The 16,597-nt window shown below is 43.9% G+C and overlaps 1 protein-coding gene across 15 annotated transcripts in view; it reads left to right on the top strand.

The window, feature by feature from the left end:
- The window catches only part of ANKHD1 (ankyrin repeat and KH domain containing 1), a 117,157-nt gene that overhangs the window by 98,794 nt on the left and 1,766 nt on the right, over nucleotides 1-16,597 (top strand). For 3 of the 15 annotated variants that reach the window (XM_080400747.1, XM_080400738.1, XM_080400735.1), the window contains 8 exons: nucleotides 899-1,009; nucleotides 2,596-2,745; nucleotides 3,051-4,666; nucleotides 9,698-9,892; nucleotides 10,983-11,237; nucleotides 12,580-12,755; nucleotides 13,894-14,058; nucleotides 14,502-14,548. In XM_080400747.1, the coding sequence (XP_080256873.1) occupies nucleotides 899-1,009; nucleotides 2,596-2,745; nucleotides 3,051-4,666; nucleotides 9,698-9,892; nucleotides 10,983-11,237; nucleotides 12,580-12,755; nucleotides 13,894-14,058; nucleotides 14,502-14,548 (2,715 nt within the window). Of the gene's footprint in view, nucleotides 1-898; nucleotides 1,010-2,595; nucleotides 2,746-3,050; nucleotides 4,667-9,697; nucleotides 9,893-10,982; nucleotides 11,238-12,579; nucleotides 12,756-13,893; nucleotides 14,059-14,501; nucleotides 15,002-16,597 lie in introns of those variants that run through there. The other 12 variants (XM_080400748.1, XM_080400744.1, XM_080400741.1 and 9 more) reach the window with 10 other exon arrangements.

The raw sequence follows: 16,597 nt of genomic DNA, 5'->3' as shown, positions 1-16,597 counted from the left end.
GATGTCTACTACTTGTAACTAGAAGTGATCACCTGGCTTTCCTTTTTTTGTTCCCTCTATCAAAAAGGAATACAGCATAAACATAGAAGTGTCAGAGGCTTCAGGTGCACTTACAATGCCCTCCTGTGTTTGTGTTCTGCAATGGTAGTGACCAAATATGCTTGTTTTAGAGATTTTTAGGCTATGTGCACAGAGCATAATTGTACAAAGAATTTAATGCATTGATTAGTGGAAGCCACAGACTGTTCTTAATAAAGGTTAAAAAGGCAATTTAATCTGAAAATGTAATTTAGAGTTGGTTTGGTCTCTGCCTTTTATTATATTCACAAATGGGGTTCTCCTCTGTGACATAGCCTTGCTGAATGTATGATTGCAGGCTGCCCACCACTTGGTGAGTCATGCAGGCATGAAACCATTAAACAGGCAGCAGAATTTTCCAGGGCTGCACACAGACCCCACCATTGGCCCTGGAGCTGCTCCGTCTCTCCTCCTGGGTCTCTTGAGTCTCATAGGCTCAACTCAGCTGCTTGGTTGGGTATTGTCTGCTCTTCTGCTGGAGGTGGTAGGGTTCTAGTGATGTCATCCAAACTCCAACCTTTCCTCGTCCCTGAGGAGTCAGGCCTTACATTATAAAGAACGTGACCACAAAGCATGCAGTCCAGTGCAGCACTGGTGTTTGCTGTGCCCTGACTGATTGAAGCATTTATCCTACCAGAGAGCTTTTTGGTGACTTTAGATGCATATGCAAAATGCCTGGGAGCTGCATGTCTTCCTCTTTTAAAAGTCTCTCTTGGTCTCAACAACAGTTCTCCTTCCCTCTCCCCTGAGTAACCCCCTGGCTGGAAGGGATGTCTATCAAGGTAGTAACCAATGAAAACATCCCTTCTGCCCTTGACAGGCAAGTAGGCAGAGTTTTGAAAGACCCTCCCCCTAGCAACACTCTGCAGCCAACACCAATTGAGCAATTTCAGCTGCAGAGAGGAGGGCGCTGCTGTTCGGGAGCAAAAAGGTACTGTTTTGAGCACTTCTCAAGGTAAAAACCATTGAGCTTGATGGGTAGGGAGGGAAGCAGCAGTGGGTGATGGTGGTGGATGGGAGCCTGGGCACTGGGGTGACCTCTCCTGTAGGAGGAATGTCTCCATGGGTGGTGGCATGGAGCTTCTAGTGGGCTGAGGTGGAAGCAGACCAAGGTACAGTTAGGAGCTCTGTGAGTAATGTGGGCATACCTTGAAAGTTAGGTGATGATGGAAGCTCTGGTTTGGGGAGGGAGTGACTGGGATGTCTAGCTTGAGAGAGGAGCCTTGGAGGTGGGAGTGGGGGAAGAAAGCCCAAAGCATTGAAACAGCCTTGAAAGAGACGTGAGTGCATGCTCTTGAGGACCTGATTTCTGGGAATGGGGAGGGTTGTAGAATGCTCTTCTGCAGTAGAGGGGGAAAGAAAAAACACCTTGACAAGATGAGGTGATGCTTTAGAACATTTCCATGTATTTAGAGGTGTTTGAAGTAAAATGAGGTTCCTTTAAGTCCTATTAAGTGAGAAATAATTTCCTGATGATCAAGTTACTTCAACGTTTCCAAGACTGGAAGGTGAAGGTGGCAGTCTTTTGGGAGGGGGTGGTGGGGTAGTGATCTGTACAAAGTTTGGAGGCACCTGCACTGTGATCACAGTGGTTTCTGAAACACCTTTGAATCCCCGCTAATTGTTCAGTGTTGAACTAATGCACATCACTGACGAGCTTGAAAGTGGTATATGGGCTTGAGAGGTCCGGCCTTTAAAGTCTGGGGACAGTAGTAGCCCAGAGAGACCTTGGCTGGGGTCTGGTTGCAAGCATAGCTCATGTTCAAAGACTTCCCAGTACTGTATGCCTGCACTGACCCACCAATACCATGTGAATTAGAAAAATCCTTAATTGACTTATTTTGCTGAACACATGGGTTGCAGTGTTGTGGCCTGACAGTGAGCTTGCTTCTGAAAATCTGTGCTGCCTTCACAGTGGCTTCCAGCAGTTCCTTAAATCAGAGCTGCACAGTTTAACTACCTGCATCTACCATTGTGTAGCATCACCAATAAACTTTCAGATCTTGAGTTCTGAGAGATGGATACTAAAAGGCTTGTGAATGCAAGTGGTATTACAGAGCTGATCACTGGGAAGATGTTGGGAAACCACCATCTTCTTATGTAAACCCTTGCTATAAACAGTCAAAGTAGCTACGCCATGGGCTTTTAAGTTTGAAGCAGTGCTATTTATGTAAATTTAGGTTGATAAGCTAAGAATTTGTCTCACTTTGAAGGTACACAAGATAAGGTAAAATCCAAAAGTGTTTCTGAAGCAGTGTGAGGCACATATGTCTGTGCCACAACAGTGGTGGAATAAAACGCTTCTGGAAAATCCTTGTCAGGTATTGAGCATGATGAGTAATTTCAGTGGGGGAGTTCTAGAGAGGCTCCAAAGGGTGAAGAAAATATCAGCAGAAAACCACTTGCTGCCCTGAAACTTAAGAATATTGCATCAGCCACCTGTTAGCCAGCAAGGTATTTTTGCATGCCTTTGAAGTCTTGAATACATTTCACAAATTTGTGATCTTTGTGATATAGGTCAAAGAAATTATCTGTCCCAGCTTCTGTCGTATCTAGAATAATGGGAAGAGGTGGGTGCAACATCACAGCAATTCAAGATGTGACTGGTGCCCATATTGATGTTGATAAGCAAAAAGATAAGAATGGAGAGAGAATGATCACTATAAGGTACAGTATCTAGAAATTAAAGTCTTGAGTTAGTCCACAATGTCATTTATTGAGGAGTTTGCTTTTTAAGACAGACAGCTGCTTGGTTCTATCCTACTAGGAATAGAAGGTACGTTACTGCTGCCAAGAAATGCTGAAGGTCTGCTTCTTTAAAGATAATCCTTAAGATATGCCAAAGTCAAGAAGTAAATCACTGGAGTAAACATACAATAGACTTGCATACCAGTACAAAATTGTGGCTACGGAATGTTGCGTGAAGTGGGGTTTCCTTTTGCAAAAGATAAATATTTTTGTATTTAATCTAGGGGCGGTACAGAGTCAACGCGATACGCAGTGCAACTCATCAATGCCCTTATTCAAGATCCTGCCAAGGAACTAGAAGACTTGATTCCTAAAACTCATATAAGAACACCTGCTTCAAGTACCAAATCAATCCATGCAAACTTTTCATCTGGAGTCAGCACTGCAACTGCTTCAAACAAGAACTCCTTTCCTCTTGGAGCACCACCCCTAGTCACATCGCAGTCATCAACACTGTCTACTTTCCAGCCTACTAACAAATTAAACAAGAATGTCCCAGCAAATGTGCGCTCATCTTTTCCGGTGTCTCTTCCTCTAGCTTATTCTCACCCTCACTTTGCCTTGCTGGCTGCTCAAACTATGCAACAGATCCGGCACCCTCGCTTACCTATGGCCCAATTTGGAGGAACTTTTTCACCTTCACCGAACACTTGGGGACCATTCCCAGTGAGACCAGTTAATCCTGGCAGCACAAACAGCTCTCCAAAGCATAGTAGTTCAAGTCGTGTAGGTAGTCAGAATGGAAATATTTTACAGACAGAGTCTCCTGGATTAGCTACTAATAGTTGTCCCATTACTGTCTCTTCTGTAGCTGCTTCCACTCAACCGCTGTGTGTTACCAGTAATCGGACTCCCTCTTCGGTCAGAAAGCAGTTGTTTGCTTGCGTTCCCAAGACAAGTGCTGCAGCAACAGCAATTTCAACTGTGACAAGCGCCTGTAGCACTCTGCCTTCAGTTTCCTCTGCCCCCGCAAACAACGGGCAAGTGCCCACAGCATTTCAGCCATCTAATGCTCCACAAACACAGCATTCCGCACTTAAAGCAGAGTCTTTCTCTGCTGTCTCAGCACCCAAAGAGAAGGTGCCAGCACCAGACCAGCTCGCTGCAAATGAGTGTGCACCATCTTCTGTTGCAAGTAGTTGCAGTATGTCAGCTAGCAGCAACTCAGGAGTCACTGAAACTCACCCATCGAGTAGCCCTGCACCGCTAAATAATGTCCAAGATGAAATACTGCCGACCAGCATGTCAGATATCAATCCCTCCATGTCGATGCCTTTTTCATCCAGCTCAGAAACTGCTCCTTTAAGCTTAGCGTCACCCAGGTCAGTTGTTGCAGATAATCAGGACAACAGTAACTTACCTCAAGTAGCTGTACCAGCACCTCGAGTTACTCACAGGATGCAGTCCAGAGGTTCTTTCTATTCAGTGGTACCAAATGCAAACCTCCATCAAGATCCTCAGTCTATTTTTGTTACGAATCAAGTTCCTTTGGCACCTTCTCAAGGTCCACCTGCTGCAGTGCAGCTTTCGTCAGCCATGAACGTTATGAACGGTTCTCAGATGCACATTAACCCAGCAAACAAATCATTGCCTCCTACCTTTGGGCCAGCAACGCTTTTCAATCACTTTAGTAGTCTTTTTGATAGCAACCAGGTGCCAGCTAACCAAGGATGGGGAGACTGTCCACTCTCTACCCGAGCAGCAGCCGACCCATCTTTCACTGTTCAGTCTACCTTTCTGAATAACGCTGTGCTAGGACATGTGGAAAACGCGCATCCTGACAACTCCAAGGCTCCTGGTTTCAGGCCACCTTCTCAACAGGTTTCAACTAGTCCTGTAGGTAAGTCATTAAGATCATGCGCTGGACAGAACACTTTCTCCAACCATTAGACTTTCAGAATCTCAAACTGATTGAGAAGTACTTTACAAATGACAGCTAGAGAATACTAATATAATGAGGGTGGCCTATATTTTCCAAGTGCTCTTTAAAACACTGATTATTTTTTCCCCTCTTTTCTTCAGTTCTTGTAGGATGTTAGGTGTTGGGAACATTGCAGACATTGCATTGCTTACCCTCTGTAAGACACAGGAATACTTCCACCTGTTTGTAGAGTTCAGAATTTTAACTTTTAAGTTGAAATGAAATATAGGGTTGGGTGATACCAAACCTGAAACGCTGGGGCCAGGACTCTTGACAGGCTCCAGCTGCAGGAGAGTGACTGCGTGCAGTTGTTCAGTATATTATCTGAGACTCCAGCTTGACTCAGTGAGGGTAAACTCTCTGTACCTTTTGTCTCTCGGTACGGCTCTGGGATTTTAAGAAGCTTATGTTGTGATTTGGTGTGCTGCAGCATAATAATAATAATACACTAATGTGTTTTGTTAGGAAGTTACTGTCCTGCTGTTAAGTATAGCAGTTCAGGCTTGTCTGCATTTATTTGAAATGGGTTAGGAACACTCACAGTGAGTTCTCTGCCCTTGCTGTGCTGTGCCTAAAGGATTATTATCATCTTAGTGTTAAAACTATGCTGCAGGTATGCTGAACCCATTTGGCTGGAAGGGGCCCTCAAGAGATCTAGTCTGTGCCACCCTGTTCTCCCCTTCGTTCTTGCCATAATGGCTTTATGGTGCCTTGAAGCTCAGGGTAGCTAGAGAGCCTTGCTCTGAAATTGTCTTCACTCCCACAGTGCGTGGTTTTAGATATTGGAGCTAACACTTCAGGACCTGAATGCTGGATTGACATGAGTCAAGTAGTTTGACTTTCAGACTAAAGGAGAGGGGGCATTTGGAAGACGTGGTGAGAAAAGATTTTTTGGTGTTCCTGTTCCTCTCTGTTGAGTTACAAATGTGCAGGACTTCTGAAAACCAGAACACTTGTCTCTAACTAGCTTTAACCACAAAACTGGGATATTTACTATGACTCTACTTTTCTTAATACTTTAACTTGGGCTGTATAGCTCTGCAAAGTGAGTGAATACCTTGAGCTCTTGGGCCATGTCCAGTCCCAGTGCAGTAAGCAGAACCAGATGTAATTAAGGCTGTGTAAGGTAAAGTAATGACCTTGCTCATCAGGCTGCTAATAAAAGAATTGCCAGACCCTTCTTAGGAGACTCCAGAAACACTTTATGTTGACTCAGCTTTTTTTCTGCAGTGCTCTAACCTGGGAGTTGGTAGTTGCTGGAATAATCCTTGGGGAAGGAGGCTTGTGGCAAATGCTGTCTTCTGAGTTTTGTGATGATCACATCCTGCCTTTGCAAAGATGGCTGACTGGGACTTCTCATAGCAGCAAAAAAATTTGCTGTTCCATAAAGGAACAGCTAAGGTCATCTGTTTGTCATTGGGAAGAATTTCTTGGTCCTTTATATATCCTTAAGTAACTATCTAAATCTGTTTCTTCCCTGAGTTAGGAAGGTTAGGTAGATACCCAAGGAAAGCTCATGTATTTGACTTTAGGGGAGACAAGTGTGAAGTTCTGCTCGACTGAAGCACAAAAATACTTGGATAGAACACTGGTGGTTTGTGGGTTTTTTTCTGAGCTGGGATTGGGTTAGGGTATTGCAAAGCGAAGAAAAGCTGTGGATAGGTGCATGTGCCACTAAAATTTTGCCTGGTAGGAGGTGTCTGGTTAGTCAGGACCTTAGCTGATTCATTTAGTGTCATTCTACTTAATACTGGTTTTGATCACTTTCATTTCAGAATCGTAAATTCTGTCACACCAGAGCAGTGGGTGATGAGGGGAGCCTGCGGAGAAGGGAAAGTTTTGAAGGTGTGCTAGTGAGGAAAGGAGTGGGGGATGGTAGGCCGAGGAAGTTTCTGATGCCTTCACTGGGAGTGAAGGTGCTGTCCTGTGGTCTGTCCACCCACCTCATTCACTGACTCTTCCCAGGGGAACGGACTTTTCCACCCAGCTCAGGCTCTGAGGTGGGCTGAACTGGGGACTGCCTTAGCTGTTTCCATAGGGTTCATTGGCAGGCTTCACAACACTTTGAGAAGGCAGGAAAAGGCCAGTCACTGCTGGTTTATGCTTTGGCCAACAGCAGTGTGATGGACAAAGAGCGGTCTGGGCCTTACCTGGCAATTTGGTACACTTCTGTGTGGTGAGTGTGAGTAGTAATGGCCATCAAAGCAGGTGGACGCTGAGCCTTTAATCTCAGCTATGACTCTACACCTGACAGAGCAGAGGTTTGCCTGTCTTGCAGAGTTGGGCTGTGGCAAATTTTCCCACAAATCAACATCTCTTGGTGATCACTTCTAAGCTGATTTGATGGGAGATTTTATATAATTTGATCGAGCATTAAACCACCTTTTTCTTAATAAGTTGTCACCTCAGGGTGGAGTTTGGGTACTCTGCCTTTCCTGTTCATGGGTAAGCTCTGTTGCAGCTTGAGTTTTCTCTGATTCACCGGTTCCTTTGAGGCACGTGTTTATCTTCTCACCAGCTGTGGATCTGTTCTGGACATGGCCTTTTGTCTCACTTATGTCTTTAGATGTCTTGTCCTAGCAGCTTGCAGATTGAGGGCAGATTTGGCCCAGCCATTTGAGGAGGCTGTGGAGACGGCCAAAAGAAGTCAATTTGTTACCTCTTTTCTCTGCATTGTAAGGAAGAGTTTGAGACCTTGCTCATGTGGCATTAAAAAGTACCACAGACTTGAAATATGCCAGCATAGGAAGCAGCACATGAATATGAAGTTGCATGAAATGGCCGGGCTCCCTGTTTTACATGGAGTAACCCAAGTGTTGGAGCTGTTTCTCTAAAGGTGGAGGTAGCCCTTAGAGTAACCAGTTTCTGCTGAAGTGCCCAGGGAGCTTTGATAGACTGAATTTTGAAGCAGACTATGTGAAATTGATACACCAGCCTCAAAAGCTCAGTTACACTTTCAGAACATGATGCAGAGTTAGAAGTCATGGCCCAAGCAACTGCGGAGTATGGTATGGCAAAAGCTTTTAGTATTACAAAACCTGATTTTGTTGGTAAGTACATAAATAAGAAGCTGATTGCTGAAATTGTTCATAGAAGCTATTTTCAATATTGAGCAAAGGGATTTTTCATCCAGTTTTATGAAAGGCAAGATAATGATGATGATAAGTGTTCTTTACAGCCAATAAACTGACTGCCCTGTTGAATTTGTGCATCTCTGGCTGTCGTACTTCCTTCAACCTGTAGAAAACACACAGCAGTACCAGAATGGTCTTGGCTGTACAGTCATTGCACTTCGAAATCTGTGCATCCATCGTACCAAGTCTTCAAAAGATACAGCTGAGCATATCTCTTCTGCAGAAGAATTATTTTTGTCATAATCTCTGCCCTGTTCTCTGTTTAGGAAACCAGCAGTCCCCATGGGCAGCAGTAGCTCTGTTACCCCTTCTGTATGGGGCAGAGACTCGGGATCTTTGGTGATCTGTCAACCAGCTGGAAACGTTTCTCATGTGTGGTGTAATCAGTCACTGTAGGGACCTTTTGACCGCCTCTGAGTTGACTTTAGTGGATGAAGGGTTAGCAGCAGTGTCCCGTTTGTAGCTCCACGGCAGATGCACAGGGAGAGCACCCAGCTGGAGGTGCTGCACTCTGCTTACAGCTAGGCTCTGTTCTGGAGGCCAGTCTGCAGCTCTAGACAAACGCAGATCTGTCAAATTGTGTTTACAGTCAGCATGCACCAGCATTAGCATCCTCCTTGTAGCCATCTTGTACTTTGTGCTGTTACAAACCCTGAAAGATTGTCCTCCCATACTGAGATTTGCTCATCTGAGCACCCCATGTTCTGGTGGTGGTGATGATTTACTTCTCCTTGTCTGTAATGGAGACTCTCTTTTTCTAACCTTTGGAGTAGGGCTAGTGAGAAAAATACCTACGTCAAATCCAGTGACTCGCTTCTGTCAGTGTGAGCAGGTTGGATCTGGCATTTCTGGAAGTGTAAACCAGGTTGGTTTGGTTGATTAATATTGAAGGAAAAAGACATGGTTTTCAGGAATGTATCCAGGAGATGAAAGGTGCACCTCTAGTCTTATGACATAAGCTATTGCCTGTCACCACTGCTGTTTGCAGCCTGCTGTGGTATAAGTAGGTACAACCTTCAGTCTTGCTGTGTAGCAATATTGGCTGGTCCTGGTTGTGGTCATTTTGAAACGTTTAAGTGGCTTTGAAACTAGTCTTGCTTAATAGGCCCTTGAAACTAAACCCAAACCTCAGGTAAACATATAGCCATGCCTGTTTCTGCTTTCAGGTAACGATGTGTGATAAGAGCTTTTACAATATTTGGAAAAAGTACTTAAAAGCTTTGGCTTATTTAAAACCTGTAATTACCCCTTGCTAATAATTTTTGTGAGACTTTGAACTTTCTCTCCATCTCTCCCTTCCTCTCACTCATCCCTGTAGAAGGCAGCCCTCCCACCTGTTGTGCTGTGCATTGTCAGCCCTGTTTCTCTGGACACAGCATTCTCTGACTGATCTATATGTGAACGTACCTATAGGATGGCAAAAAATACACTGCAACGAACTATTTCCCTGGTGCTGGATTCTCCTGGGACTCTCACAGAGCCCTGTATCCCTGTTTGACTTGCGTGGCTTTTTTGTAAGCTAAGATCCTTGCCACACCCAGCTTTCCTCCTTTGCCCTCCATGCTGCGATAATTTCCTTTCAGTGACCAAAGGGATGGCAATTTTTGTCAAAACTTGAGGCCAAACCAGAAAGCATACAGAAATGCCTTCTGTCGGTTTCTAAAGGAGAATCATGCACTGTAAAGTGAACTTACCATGTGCAGATACCCCTGAAGGTGATGAGATGGTTTAATTATATTTGGAGCACTAGCTTTCTCTGGTGCTTTGAAGCAGGTTCCCAAAGACAGATATTTAATCAAATTTATGTTTATTTCAGGCTTACCCTCTCTAGATCCATCCAACAGCTCTACAACTTCTTCTTCAGGTCCTTTGACAGGCTTTTCAGCAAACATACAAGGAGCACGGGTTTACCTTCAAGGGCCAGCGCCTGTTGGGACTCCCAGCTTTAACAGACAGCATTTTTCACCACATCCTTGGACAAGCGCAACAAATTCATGTAGGAACTTCATGGGTCTGTCTTAGTTAACTATAAATTCATAGCTATTGTCTTTAGTAGATTTGTAACTTGAGGGGAGATCACCTAGTCATGCACAAAATGCTTTCCAATTGTTCCAGCAGCTGTGATAATGGTGTGCAAATCCCAAGCTGTACTATTTTGCATTTTTCTCCCATGTAAAATGCCACTAGTTCTGGTAGCATTAATAAAGGCATATTTGGACCAAAAAAAAAAAAAAAAATCAGTCATTGTAGGCTTTGAGAGGTGAGGCCATGAAGCTGTGGGGGAGTGGAGGTGATTACACCAACCTAAAGATTCCCTGCTAAATAGTGTGAGTGTAATATTAGGTGAAAATGTCATGTTTCCCATGGTTTGAAGTTACAGTTGCCTCTTTTTCTATTTTTTTTTTTTAATTGGGATTCTGGAATTATTTCAAGTTACTTAAAATTTTCTAAAACCTTTAAGCGTCATCCAAGGTAACACTGGGTTTTCCCCTTAATGGGAAGAACATAGAAGTAGCTTTACAGAAAATACGGGTCTTTGATTCAGAATCTTAAGTGAAGAGGCTTTTCATGTCAGTGCATGCAACTTCATTGCCACTCTGAGCTTAAGAACCAAAATGTTTAAAGGAGTGCTTCAAAGGAAGTTGGATTTCCCACGAAGAGTTAGTGACGCTTCTGAAGTTAGTGGGACTTAAGCTCTCATGTTATACATGGCTTTGGGAAGCTGTCTAATTCCTCTTCTGCTAGAAGTGGTGGATACCAAAACTAGACTGTTTAGATATTTATGGTATTTTGGCTGATTTTTTTCACCTCTTCCTGAAACTCTTCCATGTTTCTTATTCTTTCTTGTAATTATTTTAGATATACTGCTATGTCATGATCATATCACATGATTGTAATGGCTGAAAGTATTAATGTTAATGTTGATTTTTAGAGTTAAAGTATAAATAGAATTTCCTTGAAAGACTCGAATGCTTGCCAAAAAAGCCTTTAAAACCTTTCTATTATTTGCTTTGAGATATTGAGGGGATAGAGTGGTAGCATTTATGCTTGCTAGCTTGTGTGCTTTGTGTGTAATTAAGCAAGAGAAATATTCTTTTCAGCAGGTGAATCTCCTATTCCATCAGTTTCCTCAGGATCATCTTCACCCCTTTCAGCTGCTTCTGCACCTTCTAATTTGGGCCAGCCGAAAATGGGTAATGCCAATCAAGATCGAAAGGTACCCCCTCCCATTGGGACAGAAAGGCTTGCTAGAATTCGACAGGGAGGATCTGTCACTCCTACGCCCTTAGGAACCAACTTCACAGCTCCTGTCGGTCATAGCGGTATTTGGTCCTTTGGAGTGAACAGTGTATCTGGTAAGCCTGTTGTACAGCCTGGGGTAGCCTAAAGAAACTTCTAGGGCCTTTTGGAAGTACTACATTTGACAAGAAAGTTGGGGAGGGGGAATAAAGTTCCATGGTCTGTAATCAACTTTCACGTAGTATGTCCTGAAGGGAAAACTGATGTCAGTGGTGGGAGAGTGTACATCAACGAAAGTGCTGTGGCTTTTTCTCCTAATGTAGGTGGTTCTCACCCAACCTAGATTATCTGTCAGTGTATATTTTTAAACCCTGAGAACAGTTCAGAAGTTTCACATTAAATCTATTGATCCAGAATTTAAAAAGCAAATACATTTTATCTGTTAAGGGCATCCATTTTGAAGTCTGACCCTTGGTCTAAAAGGACACTTGCCTCTGTCCAAGTTTTTAGCTTGCTTTCCATTAATGTTTAAAAATGTTAGTTGTGGTGCAACTAATGCATCCAGAAGACTTAGTTGTGGATGCTGATTTTTGCATTGATGTCCTCGTGACTCTTGAACAGTATGGGGTAACTTCTGTTCCAGGCAGCCCGGGTTTTAAAAGAATGACTTTGAAACGGCTGAAGTTTTATGTTCAGTTTCCTGGTAGTTTGAGGTATTTTGTGGAAAGGAGGAGCCGCAGCATTTGAGGTGTAAAGTGTTTCCACTGGCAACTTTAAAGACAAATGTTTAATAGTCTTGTATTTGTTAGGCTTTTCAGTGAAGTCCTCCATACTTTGGTTAACTTAGTGTCTCAGCATTGCTGTGGTTTTTTTCAAGATAACTTGCATGTGCTTGGAGGTTTATTGGATCTTAGCTGTTCTGCTGTGGACACCTGAAACTTGCAGTTATGAATAGTTCCTGTTATATCCACACTTGTCTGGAGGATCAAGATGAATGTACATGCAGATGACAGGTGCCTGGCCAAACTTCCCTGGCCTCACCAGTCTCTCGTCTTTCCCTGTTTTTGCCCCTGTCATAAGTGTAACTTTTTTTCTATGATCCTGTGTTACATGAGAGGATGCAGGAGCTGGAGGGAAAGGAAGTGTACGTGTGTATAGCCAGCCTTATATAGTGTTGCCTGCTGCAGCTTCTGTGGGAGAGACCTTGATGCTACAGCTACAGATGACTTGTATATTTGCATTGGCTGTAATGCGTTACTAGCCTAAAAACTGCAGGGATCTTCCTGCTTTGCATAGATTGTGGAAAGTCTGCCTTTGCTCAGAGCAGAGCTCTAAGATACCTCTGCAGCTGCATGTTTTCTGGGAGCCTTTGGGTGTATGTAGGTGTAAGCAGCAGCTGAATTCTACTCCGGAGTATATTCAATGAATTGTAATTGGCCATTTTCGATCTCTTTCCAGAAGGCTTGTCAGGTTGGTCTCAGCCTGTCATGGGAAATCACCCGATGCATCAGCAGCTGTCGGACCCAGGCACATTTTCTCAGCATCAGCCAATGGAGAGAGATGATTCTGGAATAGTGGCTCCCTCTAATATTTTCCACCAACCTATGCCAAATAGTTTTGTGGATTTTTCTAAAGTAAGTTAACAGAGGGTTGGATTTAGTCTATAAAATGACCGAGGACTGACTTTGTTATATCTCCTGTTCTGCCTGTTTACAGTGTATGTGTGTGCCTCTTCTACCATTGCTTGCCACACCTAGTCCTGAATGTCCTTTCATCCCAGTACTGACTAGGAAAGGTGCCCAAGGCTGGTGGCACATTTAAACAAAACCAGAATTTGTAGATTGCAGATGTTCTCCTATCGAATAGCTGAATGCCTTCATAGCTTTCCACTGTTTCCTTTCTCAGAGGCTCGGTCACTAGGAAATGTTTCATAAGGCTTGCTCAGCTCTTGAGGCTCATTAAAGATTTGCTTAATGCTTTCAGTACAAATTGTGCCCACAAGTACTACAAGCCTTTCTTAAAGAAGCAGCAGGAGAGAGGACTACTTGGAAGTCTGTGCCTTGTATGTAGCTTGAGGCAGATGGATGTAGCCAAGCTTTAGTCAGCTCAGCCACCACTGGAGGAATGCCCAGGACAACAGCAGAGCTGCTCACAGCATATTTTAAAAGTAGCTGTATTATGTGCTCTTGGGATCTTCTAAATTGCAGAGCAGCAGTCATTCAAACATGGGAAAGAAGTATCATCATTGTAAAAGCCTGTTCTGTAACTTGCTCTTTATGAACTGGAAGAATATTTTAGACAGCCATTAATAATTTATAGAAAATCTTCAGCTCCGAGCCTTGTAGACTCAAGCTGTGTTATATGGGCTTGGCTGCAGTGCAGCCCCTGGCTGCAGTCTTGTGTGCACCAAGGTTATTGCATGCTGCAGAGGTGAGAGGGAGGAGCACTGAGGTCACTTCATACAGCTTCTGTGTCTGGCTTTATGGGGTCACCTGAAAGTGCTGTGCAGAGGCTCCTGCATACTGGCAAGGGGTAATTTCAGAAAAATGGATAAACTGATTTGAATCTCAAGCTCTGAATAGTCGTGATATTCAGTACTCTGCCTAGGTGTGCAGGGATGCCCAGTTTCCTCACAGTGCTGAGATACTTGCCAGTAGGTGAACGTTAGGTACGGATGTGAACTGCCTCTGTCATCTTGGCAAACATGGTACTATGGTCATCCTTCAAAACCACCATCGTCTTCACTGGCGGTGCTTTCTCTTGTTCCCTCAGGGCTTACCGATTTCCATGTATGGTGGCACTCTAATACCTTCGCATCCTCAGCTAGCAGATGGCCCAGGAGGCCCCCTCTTCAATGGGCTCCATACTCCAGATCCTGCCTGGAATCCCATGATCAAAGTTGTCCAGAACTCAACAGAATGTACTGATGCTCAGCAGGTAGTGTGGCAGCTTCTTTTCACCTTTGCTTACCTGTTTTTTGTTACGGTGTTGTGCTTTGTTTTATTTTCTTTATTTTTGGATAGGTGACATTTTTTTTCAGTTCTTTGATACTAGATTTGAGATTGTTTGCATGAGTTTTTCCCCTACAGTGCATGTATGTATATAAAACATACATGGTGCTATCTGTACCAAACCTTTCACATTTCAGCACTGCTCAGCCAGGTAATCTACTTTGTCGTGAGAGGGTTTATATCCATACTTGGCATCTTGCAGGTTCTCGGTCAAACCTTGGCCAGAGCTGAAGAGGGCTCCCAGCCTTTGGACAGTCTGGTTGTGTATTAGGGGGAAGCATTAAGCTAGCCCTCTAGTGGTTAAACACGCTGTTAAAGGAACCTTTATTTGTTTTCATAATTGACTTGTCTTTTTATTTCTTGCTGTAGATTTGGCCTGGCACCTGGGCACCTCACATTGGAAACATGCATCTCAAGTACGTCAACTGATTTAAGGGGGTCTATCGTTTTGTTTTAACCTTGTTTGGGAATCTTTATGATCTTGGAGAACTCTGGGGATTTTTTTGATGTGCCTAACTAAGCAATTTTCTGTGGGCTGTAACGATGGAAACTTGATTGCCCATTGTATAAAAAACAATTTATTAACCTATACAAGCTGATTTTGTTCTCCAGTTAGTTTAGCCATTTTGAACTTAAAAATCAGACATAACTAGTGCTTTTGGCTAAACACTACTGAGTGTTCCTTGTATGCAGCAGAGAACTAGCTAATTACATGATTTCAACCTTTTAGGGTGGTAAATACATGTATAATTGTTTACAGACTTAAAAGGAAAAGCTGAGTAAATTTAATGTCGTATAGTGGCTCTACTTTATGTAGCCTGTATTAATGTGAAATATTTACCTGAATATTCAATAAAAGGCGAACAGTATTTATAGGTTGTGTGTGAGAATTTTGGAACAGGCTGTATCTTGCTGTCATTGGTGGCTGCTGCCGTGCCCAGTGATGCATCTCTTCAGTGTCACATAACTGGCACGTGGATGCAGTCGGGGTTTGGGGGAGGGTTTTTGATCTGCAGTCATCTGTGAGACAAGGTTTGCCGAGTCCTTCCTCCTGCCAGTTGTTAGCCTTTTATTTTTTTGTGTGTGAACGTAGTTGTGCATTATTTTTAATCCTTCTGGATTAGTTCTGCTGCTTGTAGCACTTTTTTTCCAGGTGGGTCTCCTGAGAGATTAGGTTTTGTTCAGGGGCTGGAAATGAGGGCTGAGTTGACAATGTGACAACTGATGGCCTCTTAATTTGCAAAGGTAAATAGGTAGCTTGTAGGTAAACACAGGGTTTCTTCACCTGACTTGCTGTGACCAGCTGCCTAGAAGCAAGAATCTTAGGAAAGCAAAGACCACTTTCCACTAGAGAAAAACATTCAATTCTAAGCTTTCCATAACCCTTCAAATATTGTAAGAGATCCTCAAGGCCTTTCTGTGAGTAAGAAGGAGATTTTTGCACACTGCTTAGGGTGAACATCCATTCTGTAGCCAGGTGCAGAAGTTCCCCACTTTCTGCTCTTGGACTATGCTTATTTCTGCTTTTTGCTCAGTGGTGATGCAGTAACTACACTTGAGTATTTGGTCCATTCCTCAAGCAGGTAACTGCAGTGCACGTAGTGTCCAATGTAATGGACCACTTTTGGTGGTCCCTCAGATCAGATGGAGACTTCTCCACCTTCCTCCACCTTCTCCAGATAAATCCCTACATGTAGCAGCAGAGTTTCCCTGGGAAAAGTATGAGGAAGGAGTACTGAAAACCCAAAGTGCACAAGCAGTATTGGAGTACTGCAGGCAAATAAGCCTCAGAAATGCTTGGCATGATATATTCAGGTATTTTTTCTAGTATTTGAGGAAAAAATGCAAAAAACATTAAACTGCTGCTGCCCCCCTGATAATGCAAATGCCAAAGGAGAAACAACAGTAATTGTACTGAAAACAGATGGTATTGTAGTCCAGTAGGTGTTTGCTCTTGGGGTGAGTTGCAGGGGAGGGGCCTCCTCCACTCCACCCATGTGGGCTTCATGGCTGCAACAGGCACCACCACTTCCTCCTGCCCCATTCCAGGGAGCCACCATCTCTCCATTCCGGATGGCTACAGCTCCACACTGGGTGGCACACTCTACTCCACCACATGGAGGGGTAAGACCCAGCATGGGAATGGGGTAGTCCCTTGAAAGGAATTGTGGCCTCAGCTACCCCATCCCTGCCTTATTTAGGCAGCTCTTTTCTGATTGGGGTCCCTTCCTGGGCTCTACCTTTTGCAGCTTGATCTTTGGGGTATGGGTGCCTGCTCTGGGCACTAGATCCCGGCAGGCCCATGGGGTGGTGGCTTCCCTGGCAGCCCAGACCTGGAGTGGAAGAGGGAACCCCAGAGCTTTGAAGGAAGATACCACTAGAAGTTAGGGCCATCATTGCCCTGTGGTACTGAGGGAAGCAAGCACAGGCAGTGCCTGGTGCTTGTACTGCTGGGGAGCGGTCTG

Source organism: Falco punctatus, assembly GCF_963210335.1.
Source record: "Falco punctatus genome assembly, chromosome: 8".
NCBI classification, from domain to species: domain Eukaryota; kingdom Metazoa; phylum Chordata; class Aves; order Falconiformes; family Falconidae; genus Falco; species Falco punctatus.
This window is presented reverse-complemented; position numbering and strand designations above follow the sequence as displayed.